Here is a 20,599-nt window from a genome sequence, read left to right as displayed (position 1 = left end):
AATTGTCTGGATGTATCACAGTTTCTTTATCCATTCACCTAGACATCTTGGTTACATCTAAGTTGGCAATTATGCATAACGTTGCTATAAACACCCATTTGTAGGTTTTTATGTGGACGTGTTTTGAATTCCTTTGGGTAAATACCAAAGGGAGATTCTACACAGACACTCTTTTGAGAACAGAACAGTCTTTCTTATGCAAGGAAGACACCACATCCAGGCTGGTTTCACTAAGAAAAAGTGTGATCATGGGCCTTCTTAGAGAGTCTGTGACATGCCTGAACCACCCTGCAGGAAGAGTAGCAGCTGTCCACAAGTGTGTCATTAGATTGATATTCTTCACTCACATCGGTGAAGAGCCCAGATGTGAACAACTCACACACTTGCAGTAAAAATGACATCTAATAATGCCCAGGAAAGAACAAAGACCTGGGACTTCCCTGGCAGTCCAGTGGTTAGGACTCCGCACTTGCACTGCAGAGGGCACAGTTTCGATCCCTGGTCAGAGAACTAATCTTGCAAGCCAAGTGGCATGGCCAAAACAAACAAACCAAAAAAACAGAACAAAAACCCCAGGAGCTGACTTGTCTGGAGTGAAAAGAGGGATGCCATGTTTTAATGGCCATTGCAAAGATCTCTGTAATTATCCTGCTTTAAATGTTCACCTTAGAAATGGGATTTAGGAAGTTTCTCAGGGAAGAGGAGGGGACTTTATTCTTGAGCTAGTAAGGAGCCAAAGGCCAGGTGACTGACATTCTCTGCTCCTTCTCTCATCTTTTTCAGCCTGTGACTGCAACAAGGAAGGTTCCCAGAAGCCTGTCTGTGACCAGGACACAGGCACGTGTCGATGCCAGGAGGGCATTAGTGGTCCTCGATGTGATCGCTGTGCCTGGGGTCATGACCAGGAATTCCCCACTTGTCTTCGGTGTCACTTCTGCTTTGATCAATGGGACCACACTATTTCTTCCCTCTCCGCAGTGGTGCAAGGGTTAATTAGGCTAGCTGCTAACATGGAAGATAAAAGAGAGACCCTGCCTGTCTGTGAGGCCGACTTCAAAGGCCTCAGAGAAAACATGTCTGAAATAGAAAGGATTTGGAGACATCCTGTTTTCTCATCTGAGGAATTCTCAAAAGTCAAGGATTATCATGACTCTGTTCGGTAAGGTTTGTGCAAAAGTAATAGGTCGCCAAGTTCCTGATTTACCTTAACTCCGGAGAGCTTTAACAGCTTTCAGCTTAGAAATGTACCTTTGTTAACATTAGGAGAATGATCATTGTTCAATTAGTAACCAGGCTGAGGATCATATCTCTCTGTCTCTTTCCTATCTAGTTAGGATTGCATATGATTTTTCGGGATATCATTGATTATAACAAAAAGGCAACCACAAGGTTAATTGGGAAGCCCAAACTTAGCAGAGCTGAAGGACACAAAATTGGAAGTAGGAAGGTTTCTAATACACATTTTTTTTTCAACCATGTACTCAGGGAAATTTGCTTAATGTTCCCAAATTCCTCAGTTGTTTACATGCCCATACATTACTGTGAAGTTGTATAATGAGTACAATAGGTCTTTCAAAATGCAGTATCATTTTTTTCATTCATCAAATAGTTCTAGAGATGATGTTGATTGCTGTGGGCCAGGAGTCAGCAAGACATAGTTCATGAGCAACATCCAACCCATCACATTTTTTGTAAATAAAGTTTTATTGGAACACAGCCATAACTATCATTTACATCCTCTGTGGCTGCTGTCCCTCTGCAATGACAGAGTTGAGCAGTTGGGACAGGGATGCTATGGCCCCCAAGGCCTGAAATATTTACTTTCTCACCCTTTACAGAACAAGTTTGCTGACCTGATTTGGGGAAATGAGGATGAGTTGGGTATAGTTTCTACCCATCTAGGAGCACACAGTCTACAGAGAAACCAAGAAGATGATGGTTCTATAAAAAATATTCCTCCTGCCCAGAAAAGCTCTTGGATTAAAGAATAGTTGAAGCTACAAAGTTTCATGTTATATAAAACACAAGTGTAAATATAAGGCCATTCATTTTGTCAGTTTTGTCATCAGACAAAAATTCCAGAAGTATATAGTAATTGCTTAAAAGTTACACAGGGAGGATGATGCAACTCACTTGGTTAGTTCAGAGGAAGGGCCACTGGCATCATAAACACAGCTCTAGGGCCCAGGGTGGTAATATGTTCAGATTAAGCTGGCAGGTGAAAACAAGCGCTTCTATACCCTAGTAAAGACTGGGTTCCCAGAGCTCCCTGCTTTTTAAGTGATGTCAGATATCCAGATGTCTATGGAAATGTCCCCACTTTAAACTATAGGCAACTAATTCAATAGCACTTTTTAAAAGCACTGTATAGGCCAAAGAAACATGTCTGAGAATGAGCTTGTCCCATGGACCACTAGTTTGTGGTTGTCAGACCTAGCAGGTAAAATGGAACTGAGAAAGCAGAAGGAGCCAGTCCATAGTGGTTGGTCCAAACAAAGAGCCTGCAAGAGCCCAGAGCAGAGCCAGAGAGAAGGAAGCAAAGGACCAGGATTCCCAGTGCCAGGTCTGAGATGGTAGGGGCGCCTGCCCTTCCTGGGCCGCCTTTTGAGCTCCTGTTCCTCTGTAACAACCACCCAGACACTGCCCCCTCTCTGAAGCCTTTCCTGATGACCTCAGAGAAAGGATGTGTTTCCTTCTCCATCTTCCCATGTCTTTGTAGTTCATTTGCCACTACCTCACGGAGGAGCTCCTGTGGGCAAAGCTATTTTCTCTATGATTGTATTCTCCAGGCCTGGTTTAGTTAAATAATAAATGTTCACTGGGTAAATTACAAATCAGAATGGCACTAGGGGAAGGACAGAGCACTCAGGATGTCCATAAGCATAGATTCAGAAATAAGACTACTGCAGTTGAAATCCATCCCAAGTATGAGGATACTTAATAATGAGGGCAATTTCTTTGTGTGTGTGTGTGTTTTCCACCAATCTGTCAAATGTAATACAAGCTTTGCTACACTTACTCTCATTTTCGCCTATAGGAAACAAATCGTACAACTAAGTGAGCAGCTGAAAACAGTGGATGAATTTGAAGACCTGAAAGAAGCAATAGTCAGAACGAGGAATGAAACAAACTTCTTACTTGAAGATCTTCAGGAAGGAAATGATTTGCACTCCAGTGCCTGGAATGCAAGCCTCATGGGTAAGAGAGAAAATGTACCTTAACTGTCTGTTTATGGATAGAAGTTGATAAAATCCATAGTGCATTCCATTAGTGAATCACCCTGTGCTTGTTGCCACAGCACCCAAGCACTTTAAAACATGAAAACATACCCATTAAAGGTATTATTTGTGCACGAATATTTCAACTTCTTAAAACATTGCAGAGACTGGATAGCATTTGCACAAAAAAATGCTAACAGTTATGCAATACTAAACATATACTAAAACCCAAAGTATTCAGATGCCAAGCCACACAAGGATCTTGTGTAATCATCAGCTTGGAAATTCTAATGTGGCCATAAGAAAATGAAAGAGATATGTTTTGATACCTTCCTGAATATAAGCCACTCAGTTTCCAGCAATCATAAACACAAAAGGATATGAATCAAAAAGAACTTACATATTTCTTGTAAGAACTTTGTAGGAATTTGGAGACATATAACACACTAACAGGCTGTAGTATATATTGCATAGTTTTAAAAAATGAATGGGAGCCATGCCAAAGCCAAGACCAACTTGGAGGGGAAATGGAACTCTGAAACAAAACTTGAATTAAGTCATATCCTCTTTTCCCATGAGATCCTTGTTATGTTTGGAAATGGACAGACATCTTGTTAACTACCAGGAGAGGCAGCCCTGATCTTATTCACACAGAACCCATCTAGTTGAGAGATGAAACCTATCTCAAGGCAAAAGCATCATCTACTTTTCCTTATCCTATGTCTATGCTCCTGTTTGTCATCTGATCTTGAGCTAAAAGAGAAAAAAAAAAGGTGGCCCTGGATTTAATGAAATCACTATTGATGATCCTTAATAAATACCATATAAAGAGTAAGGAATTTGCTCTGATTCCTAATCTAGAAGAAGGTACCCAGTGAAAGAATTGAAAATCCATCAGCAGTCACCCAAGCCAGGTAGAAGAAAGCAAAACTGACCCATGCTGATCCTCTCAAACTTGCATTCCAACAGCAGTTACTGGGCTTTTTCTCAGTGCCTGACACTGTACTGGGCATCAGAGACAGGCAGTAAATTCAGCCAGTCCTCACCCTGAAGTCATCCCAATCTCATGTGGGAAAGCCAGGCATATAAACAACCCCAAACAGTGAACAGACTCTGTTAGAGCATATTCAAACTGTTTCAGGAACGAAGTAGAGAGAATGGTATTATTCCTGGGTATATTAGAAAAGGCTTCATAGAATAAAGATAAATTTGCCAGATAAATCAAGGCAGAAAATCATCACAAGCAATAGAAAGATGATTTTTGTTTGTTTAGGGAAGTGGTTCATGGTAAATAAAAATCATGATATATTAAGAGCAGTTCAGTCACTCAGTTGTGTCCGACTCTTTGCCACCCCATGGATTGCAGCAAACCAGGCCTCCCTGTCCATCACCAACTCCCAGAGTTTCCTCATGCTCCTGTCTATTGAGTCGGTGATGCCATCCGAGTATGTTAGTATAAAAACCAGGAATGTTTAGAAGATAAAGAGGGGTTGTCATGCCTGGACTCTGGTTACGTATGGAGTAAAGATCAGAATCATGGGCCTTTGGTTCCTAAAATAGTCTAAAACCCTAATATGCTATCATTTACATTAAAACATCACCTTATGCTTTCAGGAATTTGTATTTCTATCAAAATGTAGAGAAGTGTTTAAGAACACAGTCTCTAGAGTCAAGCTACCTGGCTTCAAATCCTCGCTGCATCTCTTACTATCAGCAAGAATTTACTGTCATCAGAGCCTCATTTTTCCACTTGTAAAATGGTGGTTGGGCTAATTCTCACAGTGTTTTGTAAAATTAAGGATGAAAATTGATCAGAAGTACAGGTATATAGAAAGCACTTAGCACCGTTTGGTGGCTCAGGCAGTAACGAATCTGTCTGCAATGCAGGAGACGTGGGTTCGATCCCTGGGTTGGGAAGATCCCCTGGAGAAGGCTACCCATTCTTGCCTGGAGAATTCCATGGACAGAGGAGCCCAGCAGGCTACAATCCATGGGGTCACCAAGCGTCTGACACGACTGAGTGACCTTCACTTTAGCACAGTAGCTGTTGTCGTCAGCTTCAACATCACAGGTCAGCAAACTACAGTCTGCCTGAGGATCCTACCCACAGCCTGTGGTAGGTTTTTTTTTTCCCTTTTAAAAAAAAATTTATTTACTTTTAGTTGGGGGATTATTGCTTTACCATATCAGTATTGTAACTAGTTTCTGCTATACATCAATAGGAATCAACCATAGGTATACATATTTCCCCTCCCAGTCCATTTTTATAAATAAAGTTTCATTAGGAGACAATCTCACCTATTTATTTACATGGTAACTGTTCCTCTACAGTGGCAGAGTTGAGTAGTTGTGACAGCAATGTAATGGTAGGTAAGCCTGAAACATTTATCCTCCAGCCTTTGTAGAATGAGTTTGTCAACTTCTGTGCTATGTAGTGGGATAAACTTGGTTCATCATCTTAGAGTTCATATAGGTAGTCAAAATTAATACCTTACATATGTGGAACATCTCACAGAGTATTTTTATATTATTTCACTTAATCTTCACAAATTATTATCACTAATTTACAAGAAACATAATCTAAGAGACTAATGGGTTTGCTCGAGGACATACCCACCACGGTAAAGGGAGAAGCCAGCATTCAAATCTATGTCTGCAGACTTAAACCTCAGTGCTCTGTAGGTATTACATCTGTATCTATTATAGAACTTCTAACTTTTCCCCATGAAGTACAAGCTCAAGGGAATGGATGTTGAATTTATGTATTGATCATTGAGACCAAGACAGTCTAGTCAAGTTGGAGAATAATTATGTTGATAGCCCATGTATAATTTCAGTTGTTTCCACAAAATTTATCTTACCTCAATTGGTGTTGATATAGATTTTTCAAAGAACATCAAGAAGTATTATCAGAGTTCTTTATCTACTGAAAAGAAAACTAATGAAACTACATCCATCATAAACAACTCCAAAAATACCAGGAATGACTTACTTAACATCTTAGATACACTAACCTCAAAAGAAGACTTGTCATTGGAGAAATTAAAGCAGATCAAGATACCAAATATTCAAATATTGCAAGAAAAGGTAAATATTCATGACAGTGGTTTTTACTTGATATGTGTGTGCTTGATCACTCAGTCATGTCTGACTCATAGGGACACCATGGACTGTAGCCAGGCTTCTCTGTCCATGGAATTTTCCAGGCAAGAATACTGGAATGGGTTGCCATTTTCTTTTCCAGAGGATGTTCCCAACCCAGAAATCGAGCCTGCATCTACTGCCTTGGCAGGTGGATTCTTTACCACTGTGCTACCTGGGAAGCCTGACTTGATATACAAATCTTTTCTATTTCCCTGTCTAATGTTTTATTTCATTTTTAATTTATATTTTATAAGTATAGGAATAATATATAAATAATATAAATATATTTAATCTAAAAATCATGTACTTTTTAAAAATTTCTTAAGTCCAAGTTCAAGAAAAATCAAAAAGTAAAGATTGTGGCTTGATTTTATTATTTTATACTATTTACTATTTCCCAAATGGTACAGACTGTGGACATTTACTCTTCCTGCTTCATAAGTGAAAGGTGGTTTTTATTTTTAAAAAGATGAAATTAACATAGAAATGCTCGATATTTTCCAAAGAAACCATAAGTATGAAAGTGTTATTGATTGACACCTGTGCTAACAACAAATAAGTTAGATACGTATTCAGTTAACTAGGAAATATTTAATGGGTCATATCTACATATTAAGCATGAACAGCTGTTGAAGAAACACACATGAGTAGAGCAGTGTCTTGCCTCAGTGAGCCTGGATAACGCTAGGAAAACCCTCTGCCAACAAGTCACTTTTTCACACAGATCCTTTTTCCTCTCGGGTGTACGGAGCAGGAGAGGACACGGCCTGCGTGCTCTCGTCCTGCGGTGGCCCGAGCTGTTACGGCTCCCCAGCCCTCTCAATGAATGCCCTGCAGAAAGCTCAGGAAGCAGAGTCTGTGGTTCACAGTTTGAACAACCAAGTTCACAGGTTGAAGAAACAGGTGAATGACATCTTCTCATGCTTTATATGCAAAGCTATAGCAATTTTTAAAAAAGCAAACTGCTTGAAATTTTTTTAATTTCCATTTATCTTCTAAGTGAAAGAATAGATTCTAGATGTTGGGTGTTCTTTTGCCTGGAAATACAAAATAAAAATAAAGAAAAGTTATGAAAGTGTTAGTTGCTTAGTCATGTCCGACTCTTTGTAAACCCGGCCAGGCTCCTCTGTCCATGGAATTCTCCAGGCAAGTATACTGGAGTGGGTTGCCATGCCCTTCTCCAGGGGATCTTCCAAACCCAGGGATCGAAACTGAATCTTCCTGCATTACCATCTGAGGCACCAAGGAAGCCCTAAAAATATAGACGTGACTATAAATGGTGATTTAGAAGTAGATGAGAATATTAACATATTTTTTCATATATATGATGTATAAACGTGTATGTATGTGTATAGCATTGTGTGTGTGTGTGTGTATGGAAAGAAAGAGAAGAGAAAAACAAAAAGTATATGTTCATAGGACATAAATAGACATTTGATTATGATTCCTTTATAGCAAACACTGCATAGAAATGTGTAAATTCCTAGCCTTGGAGGTTTGAAAACTATAGAAATCTCCAAGTAAAGAATAATTTTTCATTAATTCAAGAAGGTGTTTGAAATTCTACTAATAGACAAATTTTAATGTTAGAATTTAAGGTTAGAAAATGTTTTTAATAGGATTATACCCTTACTTCCTTAAACTCCTTCCTAGGTTGATATGATAAAGTTGTTTTAATATTTAAGTACCTGATAACAGAATCTCAAATAATTTTAAGTGATTTAAAAAATCATTTCTAAAAAATGAGTATAATTTTCAGTTACCTAGTTTTCTTCAGGCTTTTTGATGAATACGTTATATTCATCTTGAAAGGATAAATACAAATTTAAGAGTTTTGTGAGTACATTGTGTTCATCTTGAAAATAAGTTAGTATGCTCCCTAGTTTCCTTTTTGGGGGGCAATATACATAGAGCCTTTGAAGAAGAAAACCTGCATTTTTTAATCAATATAAGATAAATATTATATCAGTCAGCCCTCTTGTTTGCAAGTGGCAGAAACCAACTCCTGAACAGAAAGGAAATGTACATGCAGACATCTGGGCCTCAGAATTGAAAGAAGGATACAGAGCCAGACTTGAAAATGGGGTGAGAACCATAGCTAAGATACACACTCCTGCACACACACACTGCAGAGCAGCCATTTGTTCCATGAGCCTCGTCTCCATGGACCTGAGCCCCAGCTGGTCCAATATGCTTGCTCCACAGGCTCCAGAATCCAAGTTCTGGAGCAGGTCTCTGATTATAGTCAGGTTGAAGAACATTCTTACATATCCTAAATGCTGACATTTTTTGTTTACATAGTCATCCGTGGCGCTAGTGGTAAAGAACCTGCTTGCCGCTGCAGGAGACAGAAGAGGTTCAATCCCCGGGTCAGGAAGATCCCCTGGAGGAGGGCATGGCAACCACTCCAGTATTCTTGCCTGGAGAGTCCCGTGGACAGAAGAGCCTGGCAAGCTAGAGTCCATAGGATCACAAAGAGTCAGACATGACTGAAGCGACCTAGCATTCAAATTTGTATTGCCACCTAGTTTTTTCACTTATATATTATTCTTCAATGCTTTAACAAATATTCGTTGAGTACCTATTGCATGCTGGGCATTTATCTACATGCTGGGAATTCAACAGTAAGCAAATACGAATCCTGATCTTACATCCCTGTGCTTAAATCAACCCTTAATCATTTCATGTAATGTTAAACTACTATTGAGTCCCTCCTCAAAAACCAGAAATCTCACACCATTTAAATAAGTACCATGTTAAGTGATTACTTTTAAAAGATAACCCCTGAAGTATATAATAGCAGAATCTTGCTTAATCAACATATAAATGGAGAACTAGAAAAGGATGAAGGTTGCCATGTTGATAAAATGGTGTGCTATTTTCCTCTTGATTAGAAGGGGGAAGCATGCCAGAAGAGATTACGAGAGAATTCTCAGGAGTCGTGACAGAGGATGGATTGCAGAGAGATGTTTTAAGAGTGAAGTAATTTAGCAATCTTGTTCTTTCTGAATATGGCATCAACTAATCTACATTGAGATTTCATCTGTGTAACTTGGTGCTTCCTGACCAGAGTATTTATTTCTGAAATTCTCATCTTTCTTCTATGTATTCTTACTCACAATATCTCCACTTTATTTTTTATTGAAATATAATTGACATAGGAAATTTGTATTAGTTTTAGGTGAACAACATAATGATTTGATATATGTATATATTGTGAAATGATTAGTACAATAAATCTAGTTAACATCCATCCATCACCACATGTAGTTACATTTTCTTTCCTGTGATAAGAACTTTTAAAATCTCTCTTAGCAACTGGTATCCATTTTAAAGTTTAAAAAGTTCTAGAGAATTAAGGAACAACTCCAAAAAATTAAGGTACATACTTTTCATCATGTAAATATTTCTGTTTTGTTTCATCATTTGCCAGTGACTACCATTAAATCCTTTTCCACAGAATCTGTATGGCTTAAATTAAGCTGGCTTTTTTATGGGGAAATAAAGGGAGATTTTTTTCCCCCTAACTATGTTTGATCCTAATTAGCCCTGCTTCTGTCACAATTAATTTATTCAGTGCAGCTCAACTTGTGGGTGATATTGTTCTATTGCTCTCCATTTTTTTTCTCTTTCTCTCATTTGTTGGAATCCTAACAAAAAGTCCATGACCTTTTTCAAATCATACAGTTAAGAATTTGCACTTCTAAGTTGTAAGCGTTTTAGTCCTTATCGTTTCTCCACCAAGTATACACAGTATTTGTAATTTATTTTTGTAGCCTGCTCTGAGTTCAAACTCATTTATTAAAAGAAAGAATGCTTCCTTTATACGCTCAAAGAGCGTATATTATTTGAATTTGAAGAATGTTTAAAAGAGTAAAGATTTTAACTTATGTTAAACTTACTAAAGTTAATATTTTAACTGATATTAAAGAAAATGTTCTCAGCTTCCTAAACATGATGGTCACTGTAATTCTGTGAAATTTTTGATACCCTAAAATACTAACATCTCCTAAAAATAAAATTTAAAAATTTATAAATTTTCAATTTATATCAGGAAAAATCATTGTTTTCAAATAGCAATTTTGATCACTAATAATGTTTTAAGAGAGAAGTTTACATTATTAAGAAAACAGGATAATGAAAACAACCAATATCACCTTTTAAAAGAGTCCTTTTCATAAATCTATTGTTTAGTTGTCTAGACTTCTGTTTTAGTTTTAGTGAGTTCTATTTGGTCAGCTAAGTAACGAGACATCACAGAATATGCCTGATTGTTATGTTTGCCTCGTTTTTGTTTTTTCTATTCCAGAACAGAAATATAAGTAAACTGGCAGAAGTTTGCAAAAAGAGTGCATTACAGCTAAGAAAGAAACAGGAATATGAAAAACCAAAGTGAATCTGAAGAAGAAAAAATGAATCTTCTAGTAAAAAAACTGAAAGTATTTTTGTTAGGTAATTTTTTTTTAAATATTAGGACTAATTTTTGTTCCTCCTTCTTCCCCCCCTCCCCCATCTCCTCTTCCTTTTTCTTCCTTTTCAATGTATACTGAAGCATCAACCAATTCCAAATTACATTAATTGGAAATCACATGCCTAAATCCAAAAGAAGACATACTCGTTGATCTTAAATTTCTTAATGAAAACAATTGCAGGGGGCGGGGAAAAAAAAATTGCAAAATACTCACTCTGTATCAAAAAATATGGTTCTCTATATAAGGTTAATTTAGTAATAAATCCTAGAATTTAGTTAAAATTCCAAACAAGTGAACTTAGCGTTTAAAATTATATTATTTTTTCAAAAAGAAAATCTAACATGAAGACTCTAGATCAAGGCATGTCAATTGTTGGTTAGTATATCAAATACTGTAGTGAAGTGGCAGCTAAAATACTGATTATTTTGGATAACTGTTATTGACTGTTTTCCAAGACTCATGTTGGCTTTCTGTGACTGCCAGATGGAACTATTTGATTCCTTATTATTATGATTATAAACTTGATATCCCTCATAGGGCCTTATTTTAGGAGAGGTTTGTTGTTTATTTTTGATCACCCCACGCATAGGGGATCTTAGTTTCCTGACCGTGGGTTGAGACCATGCCCCCTGCAGTGGGAGTGCATAGCTTTAACCAGTGGACTACCGGGGAGGTCCCTGGGAAAGCGTTGTTTAAAACTCCAGAGAATTAGCAGTCAAAGATAAAAATCAAATAGTACAGCTGGAAATTGACCTGAAACCTCACTTTCTGCAAATAATGTCGTTTAGGTACCATACTACATGGAATTGATCTGAGATAGCTTTCTCTCCCATAGCCATCATCCAAATTCAGTAATTTAATATTTCCACGTGAATTAATCAACAGTCAGGGTGTCGGTTACAATCTTTGCAGTCACTTTATTAAATCCTTTGCTATTGATTTTTATGAGACCCTGTGGCCAAGGTCTATTTCATTGTTTCTAGAAATTGTATTAGCAGCTCTAATACTGATTTTCAAAATAAGAAAAAAATAGGGAGTGAAAATAATTAATAAAAATGACCAAAATAATCAGTGAAAATGACTGGGTATGAAATCAGTCAGCTGGACATTTGTTTGTTCAAAAGCAAATTTTCAATGAGAAACTAGGTGGATTGATATTTACTAGGCACAGATGGTAGTAGATCTGTGATTTAATCTAGTAGATTTATACTCACAATCAATGCCGATTAATGTGAGGAACACATTAGCTGTTTCTGCAGATACAAGTTAATTCAGACACCAAAACTAAATATCAGAACTGCCACTGCTGTTGTGTGAAAATCATAAAATACAGTCCTGAGCTCAAGCAACAGATCACAAAGCAGGTTCTACCTGTTTTCCTCCTAGTTCACTGGATCATAGAGCCTACTGCTATACCGGTCCTGGTTCTCATTGCTACTAGAATGTCACTTTAAATAGAGTCACAATAAAAATGTCATTTTAATTAGCCTAAGGAATTGGGTGGGGAGGAACTGTGTTCAGATTATTACAACAAAAATTAGGCTGCTGCTGCTGCTGCTGCTAAGTCACTTCAGTCGTGTCCGACTCTGTGCGACCCCATAGATGGCAGCCCTCCAGGCTCCCTCGTCCCTGGGATTCCCCAGGCAAGAACACTGGAGTGGGTTGCCATTTCCTTCTCCAATGCACAAAAGTGAGAAGTCAAAGTGAAGTCACTCAGTCATGTCCGACTCTTAGCGACCTAGGCATCAAGAAAAATCCTGTTCCATAAAAGGAACTTCCCTGGTCAGAGTCCCGAGATTCTTGGTCACCAGGAAGTGGTACCTTTCGCCCACCCAGTTTCTTCAATTTTCTTGGCTGTAAAGCCCAAATAAAAGTATTACCTTTATGGTGGCCACACCATGCAGATCTTCTTTGACCATCTTAATATTTTCCTTGTGATCTGAATTCCTTATTAACAGAGTTTTGTGTCACTTTTCCTGAAAGTGAATTTATAATCATTTAAATTTTAATTTTTAATCTCATAATCAATGGCAATAAATGTTTCATGACTGAATGTGGAATTAAGTTCAATTCACTTTTTATTGGAACTTTTCCTTTTAACAAAACAGTTACCATTTCTATAAAGAGCCAGATCCACGGTTCTGTTTAAAATATGGCTTTAATTTATTCATGAAAAATTCTTGCTACATTTTTTCAAAAGCATTATAGGAAGTGAAACATTAACTTTGGGAATTTGCTGGCAGTCCAGTGGTTAGGACTTGGCACATTCACTGCCAAGGGCCCAGATTCAATCCCTGGTTGGGGAACTAAAACCTCACAAGCCACGTGGCACAGCTAAAAAAAAGAAAAAACTAAGTAAAATAGTCCTTTTATATTAAAACTAGCTAAGGCAAAATTACTGCAAAGAAGATATATACTTAGGTCGTGTCACTCAAATACTGAAAGCCAACACTGGCTCCCATTGTCTCTTGAATGAAGTCCAGTTTCCTTAGCCCCACATTTAGGGGCTTGTGTGATCCACTCCCAGCCTTCTTGAACTTCACCTCTCTCTTTTAAACTTTTTAAGACACTTTTTAACTTTGTCACATACTTTTTACACACCCCCTCCACTGGCCAGCCAAACACACTATTTATCTGTTCCACCCTGAGCTTTGGCCTGAGCTGACAATGCCCTTACCCGTCCCTTCAACCCACATCTCCACAGATTTAATCTGTGTGGGCTTCTAAGGCCGGATTTGAATGTCTTCTTAAAGTTCTTCCTGAAATATTTTCTCTTCCCTCTGAACACCACATCATTTTGTCTTACATTTATGACTTCTCCTCTTATGAAATATCAGTAATCATCTGAAATGACTTATAATTTCCCAACTTGATGGTAAACCCCCTGGAGATCAGATCTGTATCTAATTCATCTCTAAATTCCCCCATGGAACTCAGGATCTGTGCCTCAGAAAGGAGCCAGAAAGAGACAAAGAGTTATTACCCCCAACACCAACAGTACATCTTCCACTTCAGTTCTCAAAAGAGGCCAATTCTATTTTCTGAAAAGCAGGGCATAGTATTTAGAAGTTTCTTGATAATATGTTGCTCATAGTGTATTTTGTCATATCCCTTTTCAAAATAGGCCTTTGAGAAGCAGTATCAGATATAATTACTGTTATGCAGATAAGCAAAAATTGTTAGCCTTTTTATTATTTTAAATTAATTTTAATTGAGAGGATAACTACTTTACAGTATTGTGGTGGTTTTTGCCATACATCAGCATGAATCAGCCATGGCTGTACATGTGCCCCACCATCCAGAACCCTCCTTCCACCTCCCTTCCCACCCATCCCTCTGGGTTGTCCCAGAGCACCAGTTTTGAGTGCCCTGCTTCATGCGTCAAACTTGTACCGGTCATCTGTTTTCCATATGGTAATATACATGTTTCAGTGCTATTCTCTCAAATCATCCCACCTTGCCTTCTCCCACAGAGTCCAAAAGTCTGTTCTTTACATCTATGTCTCTTTTGCTGCCTCGCATATAGGGTCATCGTTACCATCTTTCTAAATTCCAATATATGTGTTAATATACAGTATTTGTGTTTCTCTTTCTGACTTAATTCACTTTGTATAATAGGCAATTGTGAGCCTTTTTAATGTCATGGGAGATTAGAGTGGAGTTTTGTTGAGTCCAAACCCAGGGCTTCCCTATTGTCTCATTCATGGTGTTTGAATCTTTTTTTTTTTTTAATTGAACTATAGCTGATTTATATTGTTGTTAATATCTGCTACATAGTAAAGTGACTCAGTTATACATATATTTACATTCTTTTTTATATTCCTTTCCGTGATGGCTTATCACAGGATATTGAATATAGTTCCCTGTGCTATACAGTAGGACCTTGTTGCTGATCCATTCTATGCTTAATAGTTTTCCATGGTTTTGAATCTTAATGACAGGCATCTAAACATTTTAATTGCTTTTGAATCTGTACTTACAATAAGCAATTATTGTGAAGACATTTTGTAGGTCACAAAATATCCCAAATCTGTTTTTTTCCAACAAACATTTGTTCAGGTGTGTTCATCATTACACAAACAGTGTTTCTTTCACAGAGAAGGGAAAATTGAGGATGCAGAAGAGTCTATGGGACACTTACAGTCTAGTTCCTATATTCTAGAGACACTAATCAAATACAGATAGATTTAGCTTAGAATTCATTGTGATGCTATTGACAAGATAGAGTGATAAGGAGACACAGTTATCTAAAACGCATCTTCTTATTTAAGAGGAACAGTGCCTCCAGAGGAGGTAGAGAAGGTGGCGAATCGTGTATTTGACATCCACCTCCCAATAACATCGCAAAATCTAACTCATTAACTTGACAAAATACAGAAACTTAGGCAACTCTGTGAGGACTACGGGACAGAAGAGGACAGGCTAAACAAGGCTCAGATGGAGCCCACAAGGTTTTGGTGAAGGCAGAAGCAGCTGAGTAAGTACAATTAATATTAAGATTCTCCTGCTCTAACAGGCAATCTGCTGAAAGGCCATCAGAAAAATATTTGTCTAAGGAGCTAGCATAAGGAGCTATAGCATTCAAATGAAATTACCCTCTGATAGTTCATTGCCCAAAATGAAGGCTAAGCTGTCTGTGGAGGTGCCCCAGAAAGCTGGGAAGCTGGGAGGCAGTGCATAAAGATGCTGGTTTCCCATTTTCCTTAGACTGAGCACCCTTCCTGTGGTCTGTTACCTCTTTATACCAATATACGCCAGTAAATGCTGTATATTGCTGCTGCTGCTGCTGCTGCTGCTGCTGCTGCTGCTGCTGCTGCTGCTGCTACGTCGCTTCAGTCGTGTCCAACTCTGTACGACCCCATAGACAGACGGCAGCCCACCAGGCTCCCCTGTCCCTGGGATTCTCCAGGCAAGAACACTGGAGTGGGTTGCCATTTCCTTCTCCAATGCATGAAAGTGAAAAGTGAAAGTGAAGTCGCTCAGTTGTTCCTGACTCTTAGTGACCCCATGGACTGCAGCCTACCAGGCTCCTTGTGTATTAATTATATGCCTGTATCTTAACAAGTGGTGGGAATATCTGTGTATTTCCCCCTTCTTTTACACTGATTTTTGGTTCTTTCTATATTTATGGCAATAAGCAATACTTTGAAAATCTAAACTTAAAATATATATATATCACATTAAAAAGATATGACAGTAAGGAAGAGAAGGACTCTAGTGCCCTAAGAGTAGTACTGGAGTAGAATGATATATACAGCACACAAAGTCAATTAATTCTTGCTTCCTTTTGCCCTTGTCGACTTCATTAACCAAAGATGAGAAGCCACCTTGATGTTTTTATGATCATGGGGTACTGTGAGTCAAGGTCATAGGGGCAGTGGATAATGGTACCATCATCTACATCCACCATCATTTTTGGATGCCTTGAAGCAGAGTTGAGACCTGAACTATCTCACCATCCACTTATACAAATAAAGTCCCTCAGACTCCACTGAAAGCCCAGCCCCTCCCAGTTTTACTATTTACAACTAGGAAGATTAAGTAACTACAGCACGATCATGCTGCTGCTACTGCTAAGTCGCTTCAGTCGTGTCCGACTCTGTGTGACCCCATAGACAGCAGCCCACCAGGCTCCCCCGTCCCTGGGATTCTCCAGGCAAGAACACTGGAGTGAGTTGCCATTTCCTTCTCCAATACATGAAAGTGAAAAGTGAAAGTGAAGTCATGTCCGACTCCTAGCAATTCTGAGGACTGCAGCCTACCAGGCTCCTCCATCCATGGGACCTTCCCAGCAAGAGTAGTGGAGTGGGTTGCCATTGCCTTCTCCGAAATGATGCTGATGAAGTAACATGCAGAGATTCTTACAGTGTAATGTTAATACTTTTTAAAAGAAGATAACACATTATACACAGAAGAGGCTCTCAGTCATGAAAACAAAAATCTTATAAGGACAAAAATGTTAGAATATGCCAATATCATAAAAGGTGGTAGAATTATTGGTACATTTTCTCTCCGATATTTTTTTCTTCTTTTTTGGGGAGTGCTCTCTAAATGTACTATAATGAGCAATACACTGAAAATCTAAGGGAAAAAAAGAATACAGTAAAAAGATAGAGGGATAGGGGGAGTTATGAGAAGGCATGATTCCAGAACCCCCTTCTGTAACTGTAGAGAAAGAAGTGTAGAAAAGGAAAGCTACATACCGTATGATTCTTACTCTAAGACCTTCTGGAAATAGCACAACTATGGGGACAGTGGAGAAAAAAAAAGATCAGTGGTTGCAGGGATTGAGGAGAGGGATGAATAGGCAAACACAGAGAAATTTTAGGACAGTGAAAATACTCAGTTTGATACTATAGTGATAAATGCATGTCATTATACATTTGTCCAAACCCAGAGAATGGACAACACCGAGAGAGAGCCCTAATGTAAACTGTGGACTTTGGGTGATTATGGTGTGTCAGTGTAGATTCATCAGTTGTAACAAATGGACCCTCTGGTGTGGGGTGTCAATAACTGGGGAGGTTATAAGTGTATGGGAACTCTCTGTACCTCCCTCTCAATTTTGCTGTGACCCTAAAACTGCTCTTAAAAAAACAGTATTTTTCTTTAAAAAGAAAAAAAATTACCACTGGGAGGAGAGAATGGGTTGATTGGAGAAGAGGATGTTTTGCCATTTAGCTATTTTTGCTCCTACATAAGCATTTCTACTATGCCTCTACTAAGGTCAGTCAGCTATCTCCCTGACTTCGTACATTCTTCCAAAGGTTCTTCTGAGCCCGTAGATCTAAGTATCTGGTGAGTGTTGACTTGAGGTGAGCTCATTTCTGTAAAGTAGACTATCACTTGGAATGCTTGTGATTTTAACCTCTGACTGGGCCCCTGGGCGGCTGGAATGTCAGTGAAGCTTAACTAACCCTGAATAAACACCGCCTGTAAATGCAAAGCCTTCCACTCTCTTTGCTCTCTGTGGAGCCTCTTGACTTGCCCACCCCCAGCCCCTCACCTCCAATAAGAGTGTCAAGAGCATTGCTTAAGTTTGAGGAGTCAGGAGAGAGCTGGCTGAAGATAGATTTTTGTTGTTGTTGTTCCAAGCTTGGCATTTTTATTACCCAAACAGCTCTGCTTATGACAAGTTAAGAAATGATATCTATATCTTTGATTTCCATACCTGGCAAAATCTGTACCTATGTAGGTATATACAATATAAGTGTTTTTATTGGTATTTAAATATACCTGTTTCTCAAAATGAAGACTTCAGTGCTTTGCCTTGCTTGAGAGTAATTTAAACAGACTTTATGAATAATTCAGGAAAGTTTTTGGTTGAGTTGAATGAACTCTCAAGGTGAAATAAATGAATAATTGTATATTTATCTAATCTGATATGTTAATATCTTACCTCAGAAAAGCAGAAAATGTTCTATCAAATCTCAGCAAAATGTTGAATAAGTTGCACCAAGTTCAAATCACTCAAGGATGGGCAGATTCTACACAGCTGACTGCCGAGATAACAAAATTCAGAAAGGACGAACTTCAGGTATTTTTTTATCTTCTTTGAAACTAACCTGAAATAAACTTCAGCTGTGGAGACAGCACAGGTTTCATGTCTGCCAATTCCATGCTTGTCTTACCTGTTCAGTGGGATTATTATGATGATAAATTAGGCTATGATAGTATTGTATGTGTAATTAATGTACTACAGAGCTCTTCCAGCATTATCTCTTTTCACAGTTGTCCAAGCCTGGGGGACAAAGCAAGTGCTACCACCAACTTGTAAATGAAGAAACTAAGACCTGGGGAGACTAAGTCATTTGCCTAAGGTCACACAGCTAATCAGTGATAGATTTGAGGACAGTTTATCCCTTCTTTTTTTTTTTAATTTTTAATTGGAGTATAGTTGATTTACAGTGTTATGCCAGTGTCTGCTGTTCAGCAAAGTAATTCAGTTTTACACATATATACATTCTTCTTAAAATATTCTTTTCCATTATGGTTTATCCCAGGAGATTGGATATAGCTCCCTGTCCTATAGAGTAGGACCTTGTTGTTTATCCATTCTAAATGTAATATTTAACAACCCCGAAATACCCAGTCCATCCCTCCCAGCCCTCTGCCCCAACTCCCCATGTTGGTAATCAGAAATCTGATCTCTATGTCTGTGAGTCTGTTTCTGTTTGGTAGATAGGTTTATTTGTGTTGTATCTTAAATTCCACCTAGAAGTGATGTCATATTATCCCTTCTTATACCAGGGAAAGTCATAGAGCTTTGAAAGCTCACCAACCAAAGAAATTAATTGTTGCCAGACTTTTATAATGAAGTTTACATGAAATCTCACCAGCATATCCTAAAACTGAAAGATAACCCAAAAGAAAGAGTTCCATCCAGAGTTTGGCAGGAATAAAGCCATGCTTTAACCCACTTGATGGGTCTGGAAGAGGAAGCCTGGCAGTTAAAGGACAAAACAGGTCCTAGTCTGAGAGTCCATAACATCTCTCCTCCAAGGCTCATCCCCTTCCCAGCAGACTGCAAGTTCCTCAGTCTCTGCTCTTCAGCTCAGTTTAGATATCTAAATACAGGCATCCTGAAAAGAAAAGCAGAAAGCACCAGAACAGGATTAGGACACCAGGAAATTAAAAAAAGTTTAGATATGAAGAGGTTGCACATATATAGGAGCAAAAAATAAAGAAGGCCTCCAGGTTTTCTCCCTCTGTGCATCTACTCTAGAATAGGGGTTGGCAAAATACAGCCCAGGGGCCACATGTACCCACCAACTGTTGTAGTGTCCAAAGTCACACAGTTCAATTGGAATTCAGCCACATATTGTCCATAGATCATTTGCGCAGCCACGGCACTGAGTTGAATAGTTGCAATTGAGATTTTCTGGACCACAATGTATAAAATGTTTACTGTCAGGCCCTTTACAGAAAAAGCTTGCAGATTCCTACTCTAGAAAAACTCCCACATATACCTGAGGGCACAGGAAGGGGCTTCTCTGTTTCTAGCAGCATGATGCACCAGTACCCAAAGGAACCCGCCTAGCAAAAAAAAAAAAAAGAAACCTGAAAATGTTACTTTAAACCATTTTAAAATGCATCGCTGAATTGTTAAAAAATGGAGGACATCTTCAGAGGCCAAAAATGACGGGAAAGCATAATCCAGACAGGTAATTGATCAGGAAGCCGGCAGAGGGCAGCTGCCAATCCCTGGGATATCAGCACTGCTGGTTTTCATAGCTGCCATAAGTAATAGAAAAACCCATGCAAGGAGGCGATGAGGCCCCTGCAGAGAGTAAGGTCCTTAAAAGGCACACCCTCAAGGAAATGTTAGACCATTACACAGAGAGAGGTGGTAAAGACACTAGCCTCTGGGGATAATCTTCACTGAGAATTATTAAAAAGCTGGCTCTCAGGTAAGATGGGGCTAGAATCCACACTACCTGTGTGACCCCCATAAACCAAGCCAAAAATGTCATTTAAAGTGACCCTGAGTTGTCAAGGCCCTCAGATGCCTGACAGAGGCCATGAGAAATCCTCTCCAAAGGACTGTACCTTAAAACCAAGCCTCAAAGGGTTCCCTTAAAACACATAATAAAGAAACAAATTGCCTTAAGGAAGAATCATCAGAAATAGCAAACAAGAGAATCAGAATGCAGGAGACTTTGAATATAACCATTACTGGGTATCTGATACAAAATAAGAGTGTTTATTCTGCTTAAGAAAAATCAAGGTATGAAACTTTGACCAAAGAACAAAAGAGATAACCAA

The 20,599-nt window shown here is 38.6% G+C and overlaps 1 protein-coding gene and 1 long non-coding RNA gene across 2 annotated transcripts in view; one reads left to right on the top strand and one right to left on the bottom strand.

Annotated features, from left to right (window-relative positions):
- Positions 1 to 20,599, top strand: part of LAMB4 (laminin subunit beta 4) — a 111,354-nt gene that overhangs the window by 79,232 nt on the left and 11,523 nt on the right. Inside the window, 9 exon segments of the mRNA XM_040259870.1 lie at positions 784 to 1,159; positions 3,038 to 3,198; positions 6,100 to 6,305; positions 7,071 to 7,252; positions 10,623 to 10,733; positions 10,735 to 10,809; positions 15,106 to 15,263; positions 15,266 to 15,311; positions 18,239 to 18,371. Of these exon segments, the coding sequence (XP_040115804.1) occupies positions 784 to 1,159; positions 3,038 to 3,198; positions 6,100 to 6,305; positions 7,071 to 7,252; positions 10,623 to 10,733; positions 10,735 to 10,809; positions 15,106 to 15,263; positions 15,266 to 15,311; positions 18,239 to 18,371 (1,448 nt within the window).
- Positions 19,125 to 19,885, bottom strand: LOC120878193. Its single transcript, XR_005724485.1, has 2 exons — positions 19,804 to 19,885; positions 19,125 to 19,416 (listed from the first exon to the last, which is right to left on the bottom strand). It is a non-coding gene; the product is annotated as an uncharacterized LOC120878193 (long non-coding RNA).

Source organism: Oryx dammah, unplaced genomic scaffold (genome assembly GCF_014754425.2).
Source record: "Oryx dammah isolate SB20612 unplaced genomic scaffold, SCBI_Odam_1.1 HiC_scaffold_18, whole genome shotgun sequence".
NCBI lineage: Eukaryota > Metazoa > Chordata > Mammalia > Artiodactyla > Bovidae > Oryx > Oryx dammah.
Note: the sequence above shows the minus strand (reverse complement) of the source record. Positions and strands in the feature narration are given on the sequence as shown.